Below are 8884 nucleotides of genomic sequence, written 5' to 3'. Positions count from 1 at the left end.
CTGCAATTTTGAAAAGGATATAGCTCGAATTCTTTCCAGTCCACTATCTCTGTTCGTTCAAGACTGCCATTTTCTCAGCCAATTCTTCTGCAATGGCTCGCTTGGCAAACTTAAACGGAGTCTCCGAAACACTGCCGGTCCTTCCAAGGTTTCCGAGCGTACAAACAACCCGAAAGAAAGCGAGCATTATTTGCTTTACGTGCAAGAAAAGCGATGATTTTCAGGAACAGCCACTACAAACTACAAGAAGAATTGCATTAGGCCTGGCCTCTGTTGCACTTGTTGGCAACTTCTGCAATGGTGTCTCTCTTGCTGAGGGCAACGGGTTCTGGCTCGACGGCCCTCTGCCCGTGCCTTCTGCTCAAAACAGTAAGTTTTGTACTGAGAAGTTTAGTGGTACAGCATTTGCTACATTGTCACTCACTCCAACCATGTGTTTTGATGCAGAAATTGCAAATGAGAAAACGGGAACGCGATCTTTTCTGAAGAGGGGACTCTACATGGCAAATATTGGAACCAAAGGGAGGAAGTTCAGGCTTAAGAAATATGCATTCGATCTCCTGGCAATGGCGGATTTGATTGCGAAAGATACACTAAACTATGTCCGAAGGTATCTGCGGCTGAAATCCACATTCATGTACTTTGATTTCGACCAAGTTATCTCTGCAGCACCAGTCGATGAGAAACAACCCCTCACAGATCTTGCTAACAGATTGTTTGACACCGTCGAAAAGGTAACGATAAAACAAACACATAACTTCTTAGATCCTACGCAGCTGCTTGAAAAAGTTTTAACTTGTGTCTTCCAATTTGTCAACAGCTTGATGGCGCCGTGAAGCAACGTGACCTCCCACGGACAGAAACATACTATAAAGACACAACAGTTGTTCTCCAAGAGGTCATGGATCGAATGGCGTGAATTCTTAAAACCTGTTCATCTGATAGAGAAAAATTAGTCTTTTCTACCGATGTGTAAGTCTCCTTCAAAGCATATAACTTGTACACGACGAATGAGTTATGATTTTGTGAGATTATGACTGAGGGCGGACTATTTTTCGCTTCTAGTCAGTTTTACTTCATCGACGTTCAACAAGCAATCAAGCATTACTACAGAAGACTCGAGAGGAAAAAGATTATCGAGTAATGAAGCTCAATCAAATCACTAGTTAGAGTAGAGAGTTCTCCGAATTTACTGACACGCATATCCTATTTCTTCACTATACAGACAAGCCTACGTTAGAACAACTCTTGAATTTCGCTTCACTGTACTACTGGTACATAATACAAACCAGTGGTTACTTTTAAATCAAAAAAGAAGTCTTGGATCAAAGATCAACCATAGCTCATACGTGACTCTGGAGGCCGCATGCTGGTCTGACGCCGTGGAACCCCAATATCGCAAGCGTTTACCCTTGAGGCAAAACGAAGGGAACAGAGTGATTCACCTGCTGAGGAGGGCTCGGGAGAAATGTTTACGAACATCAATGTCTTTGAGTCTCCTCCTAGACATGGCTGGTCAAAATTTCATTAAGAATTTAGAATATGATAGGATGTTTTAAAAATAAACTTAAAATCGTTTTCGCATATCACTTAAACAAGTAAACAACCTGAAGAAGATATGTAAGCTTTGAGTTCCTAAATGGTACGTGGTCCTCCTTCTTTGCCAAGGCAAATATCACGTCGCTTAAAGATGACAGACTTTTGTTGATGGCCTGATTTCAGGAGAAAACGATTACTACAAGGAAAAATAAGAAACATATAAACAAATAGACTAAGAAGGTTAACATAAAATACCTGAGTTTCTTTCAGTCGGTCCCCCGTTGACCCACTCTTGGAAAGTCGTTCACTCCCAGCAAGATCAATAAGATTCAGAACACCTTGAACTTGTTGTTCAGTGCTCTAAGATGAGATGATAAGTTAAGAAAAGTAAGCACAGTAATGAAAATATGAAAAAAGATAAGGCCAAAAAACTAATTTTTGCATACAGAAGAGTATCTGCAGAGAAAATGGATGTTGCTTACCTCATTAACACCAGATATCCGTAGTGTGAAAACAAAATGGCTTCTTGAAGATTGCTCGTTCATTTGAGTTTTGCCTACAGACCTGAAAGGAACCAAGCGGAACATAAGTAAGCGCCTTCTTTCAATAGCAATTTTCATCCTTTAAACAAAATCAGCAAATCCAATTTTCATTGAGTTAGAGTTAGATCCCCACTGTCAAGCATTGGTACTGCTGGGGAAAGTTAAGAAGGATTTAGAAATATGCATTGGAAGACTAGTTATATGTTGTAGTCTTATAGACAACTAAATTTCTCCAACAAAACAAAACTAAAAAAAGGCACATAGTTAGATTTAGAAACCTGCTATGCTCAGCCCGTTCTAAGAGATATGAGACCTCTTTAGCAGTGCACACATCCACAATGGTAAGATCAGAGACATGAGTGTTCCCATTTGCATCGTGTTTGATTGTATATTGCTTTCCACCAATACCATTTTCTCGCAACATATCTGAAGATGATCGATTGGGTGCTAACAGATCACGAATAGTTTCATTGTATATTTCCAACATCGACACCTACATATATTTGTCAAACAAAAATGAAAATTACATATGAAATGAATATATTCATTAATGCATTAACAGCAAAATAACTGTTTGTGTGAGTGAGTCAGAGAGAGAGATTTCCCCCACCTGCATTTCATATTTCCAACCTTGTGGTTGAAGAGACTGTATGGTTTTAAAAATTTGTTCTAATGAACGAGGAACCAACCCTTTTTGGTCTCGATCTCCTGGTTTACCCATCATGGTATAGGTTTTCCCTGATCCTGTCTGACCATAGGCAAAAATGCAAACCTGAAACAAGAAGCCACCATCATTAGGCTAAGAGTGTACAATTCAATCGCTGAACGGATATATAAAACCAATAAAGTGAATGCAAAAGAATATGCATGTTACCAAATTCCTAACCAAATACAATACACACTCCTAAAGACAATCAAGCACATAACATGTGTGTGCTTATGCACCATATGTTCCACTGCCCATACAACTTTCAGGTTATCAATTTGTTAAAAAGGAAACAAAAACGTGATAACATTCTAACAAATATACAGCATGCATCTATAAGTATCTTCACATATTGCATGAAAAAAAAAAAAAAAAAAATTAAAGATCCTAGATGAAGCATTTAGTATAACATGGATATAAAGTTAAATGTTGCTACGAAATTACAAATCGAAAGCTTTTCTACCAAAACTAATAAGACAAATTTGGAATGAAATTGATAAAACTAGATGATAAAGGCATTGCTTCGATGAAATGCAAAGAGTAACTTAAACAAGATAACAGGCTTTTAATCACCTTATAACCATCAAGAGCACTTTGTACGAGCTGTGAAATGTCTTCAAACACATCTTCTTGTGATATTTCAGGCATAAAAACTCTGTCAAATGTGAAAGAATGCTTTTGCCCTGATGACAAATACAGGCAATATGTGAGTTTGAAAAACACAGAATAGGACAGCCTACAAGAGAAAGCTATCTACTATTGCTTAACATACCAGGTTGCACTAAATCAATGCCCCGTCCAAGAGCATCCATTGATGTTGGATAAGAGATAACCTTCCCTTCAGTGCTTACGTCTTCATCCGCCAACAAAGGTCGCACTCGACAGAATACACGGATGTTCCCTTTTAGTTCCTATAGAACGAGAGAATTTACAAGCTGATAGCAGAAGTAGCAGATAAAAATGCTAAGGAAAAAGTTTTACCAAGATAGTGTTGTGCAACTTTTTACGCAGCATTTCTCCTTCAATAAGTTTGAATTCTGCATCTGCCAGGCGAGTTTGTAACTCACTTATAAGTTTCTTTTGCCCTTCATATTCAGTTCTTGTTTCCAGTGTAGTTAAGTTGGACATCTAGAAGAAAACATATCTATACTTAGAAAGTTTAATCAACATGATGAATAAGACGTTAAACATTGCATTTAACAACACCAACAATGTAGTAGTCACAAAAGAACCAGATATTATCACCTGTACTTTCTCCTCTGCAATCATTAGTTGGTCCTTCAATGTCCTTATCTGGTCAGTCTGAGACAGACATCTTACCTGAAGAATACCCGCCACTATAGTATCTTAACAAATGCTATTAGAAACAAAACCCACAGAACTACCAGAAAAGAATTATAAAATGACCTCCAGTTTGGTATATTTTGATTTGAGGTTATCCACATCAAAACTAGATTTCTCGGTGGATTCTTTGTATGTTGTATATTCAGCTGTTAGGGTCTGCACTTGGAGTTTATGACGATCCCGATCATCTCTCACTTGCTGCAACTCCATCCTAAGGGATGCAACTTCATTTACCAAAGCATCCCTTTGCTTTATAGCATCATCTTGAGTTTGCTGTATGTCATCCATCAAATAAAGGTTTGAAACAGTTCATTTTCAGAAGCAAAAATCTAAAATGCACCGAAGAAACAAAAGTCAGGACTACAAAACACGGTAAGAACTTTTTCAAGATTATTTGATCATAATGTGAGTCATAAAACGTACTAATAACAACACCCTACATAGAATTTTCAATACATGCCTACTTAGGAGAACACAGAAGTCAGATTTATAGATACATAATAGGAGAAATTCCTTATGCAATAAGAAACAATTCAAGATAATAAACTCACTCTGGACACTGAAAGTTGACCCCTTAGCATGCTCAGGTTCTCCACCATACAAACTTTTTCCTTCTCTACGCGCTTAAAGTCTTCCTCAACCGTAGAGAGGTCGTTGTGCAGTTTACTATTGTACTGTTGCAAGCTTGCAATGTATTCTTGCAATCGTTTGTACATATCATTCAGTGAAGTTATCTGCGGAGCTCATAAAAGAATATCATTCAGATTAAAACATTTGTAAGGAATTCCATACCTGTCAACATAAAAGCAAAAGAAGGAAGGGAATGCATATTCTACTTTACCTTCTGCGTAGCACTTGAAAGCTCTCTTTGAACTCTCCCATGCTCATCCGATAGGGAATTTTGTGATCGCTCAATTTCAAGTCTAGCCTCTCTTTCCCTCGCGAGAGATTCCATTGTAGTCTGATAGGCATATCCAAACATTTAATAATCTACAGAAATTAACCAAACTCAGCCAGATTGGATATCAAACCCACCCTACTTACCATCTTATCCAACTCTTCTTTCGTAAATTTCTCTTGTAAAGAAGCATAGTTTTTCCTCAGCTCCGCAATAATCGAATTCAGTTCTTCTTCCTTGTTTTTCAGTAAGATCCCTACAATAAAACAAGTATAATTACTCTAGTAAACAACTTCATTGAGAATTCAAAGACACAAAAGTTGTTATTCATACCCATTTCATCCCGTTGCCGCTCTGAAACTTCCACATCATTCTCTAACTTCTCGCGCCCAATTAAGTAGCTTTCTTCAAGCTCTTGAAACCACTTTATGCAAAGTTTCAGCCTTTTAATATACTCACTCATAGTCTCACATTTTTCCTAGAAAATCAATCAACATAAAATTGAAAAATACCCAAAACCCATCTCAGGTAAACTAATCCAAATAAAAGTTCAAAATCTCAATACATTCAATTTTCAAAGACAAAAAAAAAAAAAAATAATATATATATAATAAAAATTAAATTAAATTAAGAAGTGAAAGCTCAGACCTTGAGACTGAACCTGTCCTTCCTTTTGGGTCTCTCATTCAACAGTGCGTCAACATCCTCTCTGGTAAACTCAATACCACCGCTCTCCGAACCGGCATTACTCGCCGGAGCGCTGCTCGGACCCAACTCTTGGCCCCCGTTCACCACCGAGAAGGCGTGCCGGACCCTCCCATTTTTCGCAGTGCCCACCATTTTTGCCCTCTCGAAAATTTCGACACTTGTCAAAAACCCCACTTCAATACTTCATCATCTCACCGACCCAACACTTGTAAAAAGAAAAAGCAAACAATCTTAAGAACAACCCAGAAAAGAATGGCGAAAACAAAAGCAACCCATTCGTGAGAATGTGAAACTTGGTGCCCTAGCTATGTTTCTCCAGAAACCCAGAAGGGAAAATCCACCAATCCACCAAGTATACAAATTGAGCACGGATTTCAAAAACCCAAATGTGAAAAATCCAAAGAACCCTTGAAATACTAGTGGATGGAGTTGTATTGTAATCTTGTGGGAAATGAAGACTACTAAATCTGTCTCTTGAAAACTATTTGAATAAGCAGAGACAGAGAGAGAGAGGAGAGAGAGTTCAGAAAGTGTTGTTGTGTGGGGCCATGAATTGCATTCAAAGCTAACAGTGAAATCTCAGCCGTTGGTTCAACGAGCAGGAAGATGGATGATCTACAAGCTAGAAACCCAGAGACTGAAATACTTGAAATCTTTATACATTTGTTTCTCAGAAATAAATCTTATTTAAAAAATAAATAAAAACAGTTAAATTATTTTTTCAGTGATTGTTTCATTATTTTATTCATTGGCTGTTGCCCGGGTAAGGCTTGATTTTGAATTTGGGATCAGGCGGTGTGCCCTACAAGGCTCCAAGTTTGTTTTCATTCACTTTATTTCCTAATTTGATTTTTAAGTTTCATACGTTTTTTATTTCGGTTGGCCTCTTGAATTCGACCTTCCACTCAAAATGATCACTGGCATAGAAAATTCATCAACTTGATTTCTGAAAATGCCAAAATGGGTCTTGCAATCAATTTGATCATTCCATTAATTTTCCATGAAACTTTTTGTTAGTGTGCTGACGTTGTAAGAAACATTGAAATTTCAGTATGACAATTAAATTGGCAATTAATTTTGGATTGAATTTTTACATAAATGATCTATGAATCGAGAATTACAAAATAGACCATTCAAATCATTGAATTTCAATGTAGAATGAGTTTCACACTAATTCTTATCTTTCTTTCTTTTTTTTCAGAAACAAAAAACGAAAATCTCTTCTCTTAAAAACTTTGTGTGTGTGTATATATACGTACATATATTAGTAATGATCTCCTTTACTGGAGCTGAAGCAACCAAAAGCCAGATCCGGCTCCCCAACTTTCCAACCAGATAAAAATTAAAGAATTTAAAAACTGTACATCTCTTTCCCTTGCGTCAAATGGAGGTCAAGTATTTCTACTTTTATAAATTTTCCCGGAAAAGTTCCCATCATGCATGGTGGTGTGGTGTAGCTGGTAGCTGTGTTGGTAATATTGCCTTTTCGTTTCTTGGTGCTCGGCTGCATTCTTGACGACGTCACTTTCTGATAATAATTATATGATCCTTTTCTGGAAAGCTTCCTCATTAGCCATTCATCCATTTTATTTTGTTACTATGGCGTTTGATCCAATAATATTATGTTATGTGTTACGTGTGATTATCATCACCGTGACGTTTTAGTTCAATAAATATAATATTATGTGTTTCATTGGTTTACCGCTACTAGAGTGTTTGAGTCTAATAATACATTACATTATTGAGATTAAACTCATTTCCTTTAAATTGTTCTCGTAAACTAGACCTCTCTCTCAAGGTATATGCCAAACGTGTAAGCTGTGCTTATGTAAATTAAAAGAAAAAGAGATTATAATCAAGGTGATATATGCGCTATCAAGATTGATGATGATCACTTTTCCTGCTGAGAAGATGCTGATTAATATGGATTAGTGACTTTATTTAACAAATGGAATAAAGAGCTAAGTTCTTCCTGTCTATTTTGATGTTCATAGCTTGCCTTTCTATTTTGTCAGTTAATTTGTATGTGGGACCAAAAAACCCAATAAAATGGTGACATGTAGATTATACAAAAGAAAGATTTTTATCTTCATGACATTGATCAAACTCCTCATTTTGGTCACTGAGTTTCAAAAATCGATAAATTTGGTCTCTACCTTTCACTATCGCACATCAATAGAGTTCTTCTATTAAAATTTCATCAATATTTTTTGTTAGTGTGCTGATGTGGTTTCACTAATCCAATCATATGGCGCCAAGTAAATTAACTATAAGAAACTATTTTTTTTAGAGTGAACCAACTGACAAGCATTCCATGCTGACATTTCTCTCGCATCCCCCAATCCCAATTGGAAAATAAAATTCAATCTAAATTCGATAAAATCGAATCCAAATTATTCAAATATGATAGGATTATAACCAACTAGAGAGAATAAAAAGTGAGTTCATAGAGGACAAGAGCTTTAGTGTTGTCATGGTGCCTTTCTTTTCTTTTTAAGCATACCTAGATGAAGACGATGATTTATTTTTTTTTCTTTTAGTTTTTTTTTTTTAATTTCTTATAGTACTTTTAGTTTTAAATGTTAAAAAAAAAAAAAAAAATCATAGTTAATCTATGTGGGACCATATTATCACATTAACAAAAAATATTGACAAAATTTTAATGGAATGACTAAATTGATGTGTGGTAGTGAAAGTCAGAGACCTATTTGATTTTTGAAACTCAATAACCAAAATGAGGAGTTTGAATAATGTCAGTGACTATTTGAGATAAAAAAATTTCTTTTATGTAATCTACGTGTCACCATTTTATTGGACTTGTGGGTTCCACATACAAACTAACAGAAATAATTGACGGAATCTAAATGGAATGACCAAATTGATGTGCGGTGGTGAATGTCAAGAACTACATTGATTGATTATAAAAGTGAGGAACCAAAATGATGACTTTAGTCAATCTCAAGGATCATTGGTGATAAAAACCTAAAAAAAAATCGAATACTTTATATGTTTAGTTACTTGAAATGAGAAAATGAATATTTTGCTTTGACAATGGTAAATCACGCGCACTTAACCAACTAGTAAAGAATTAATTAAAAATGGTGACATATCTAAGTTGGTAATGGAAAACCAAAATAAACGCATCCA

The 8884-nt window shown here is 36.1% G+C and overlaps 2 protein-coding genes across 2 annotated transcripts; one reads left to right on the top strand and one right to left on the bottom strand.

Moving 5' to 3' along the window:
* LOC137715203 (photosynthetic NDH subunit of lumenal location 3, chloroplastic) lies at positions 1–1079 on the top strand. Its single transcript, XM_068454446.2, has 3 exons — positions 1–369; positions 448–734; positions 821–1079. Exons 1-3 carry the CDS (start codon positions 93–95, stop codon positions 917–919), a joined length of 663 nt encoding a protein of 220 aa, XP_068310547.1. The 5' UTR covers positions 1–92; the 3' UTR covers positions 920–1079.
* Positions 1080–1133: 54 nt separating this feature from the next.
* Positions 1134–7114, bottom strand: LOC137715202 (kinesin-like protein KIN-14N). The gene is made up of 16 exons (XM_068454444.2): positions 5678–7114; positions 5363–5507; positions 5176–5285; positions 4973–5092; positions 4683–4865; positions 4195–4404; positions 4033–4107; positions 3769–3915; positions 3560–3698; positions 3361–3470; positions 2692–2853; positions 2360–2574; positions 2022–2103; positions 1795–1899; positions 1608–1712; positions 1134–1512 (listed from the first exon to the last, which is right to left on the bottom strand). Exons 1-16 carry the CDS (start codon positions 5867–5869, stop codon positions 1333–1335), a joined length of 2280 nt encoding a protein of 759 aa, XP_068310545.2. The 5' UTR covers positions 5870–7114; the 3' UTR covers positions 1134–1332.
* Between the last annotated feature and the right edge of the window lie 1770 nt (positions 7115–8884).

Source organism: Pyrus communis, chromosome 3 (assembly GCF_041283825.1).
Source record: "Pyrus communis isolate YQ-2024b chromosome 3, ASM4128382v1, whole genome shotgun sequence".
Lineage (NCBI taxonomy): Eukaryota > Viridiplantae > Streptophyta > Magnoliopsida > Rosales > Rosaceae > Pyrus > Pyrus communis.
The sequence above is the reverse complement of the archived record's forward strand: the minus strand, read 5'-3'. Positions and strand labels throughout refer to the sequence as shown.

Excerpts from the sequence above, each read along its gene's own strand:
- LOC137715202 (XM_068454444.2), bottom strand. The coding sequence starts at position 5,869 with ATGGTGGGCACTGCGAAAAATGGGAGGGTCCGGCACGCCTTCTCGGTG. Across the intron at positions 5,093-5,175 it reads AAGAAGAGTTGGATAAGATG|ACTACAATGGAATCTCTCGC; the intron begins GTAAGTAGGGTG and ends TATGCCTATCAG. Across the intron at positions 1,513-1,607 it reads AGCTTACATATCTTCTTCAG|CCATGTCTAGGAGGAGACTC; the intron begins GTTGTTTACTTG and ends AATTTTGACCAG.
- LOC137715203 (XM_068454446.2), top strand. The coding sequence starts at position 93 with ATGGCTCGCTTGGCAAACTTAAACGGAGTCTCCGAAACACTGCCGGTC. Across the intron at positions 370-447 it reads CGTGCCTTCTGCTCAAAACA|AAATTGCAAATGAGAAAACG; the intron begins GTAAGTTTTGTA and ends GTTTTGATGCAG. Across the intron at positions 735-820 it reads TGTTTGACACCGTCGAAAAG|CTTGATGGCGCCGTGAAGCA; the intron begins GTAACGATAAAA and ends ATTTGTCAACAG.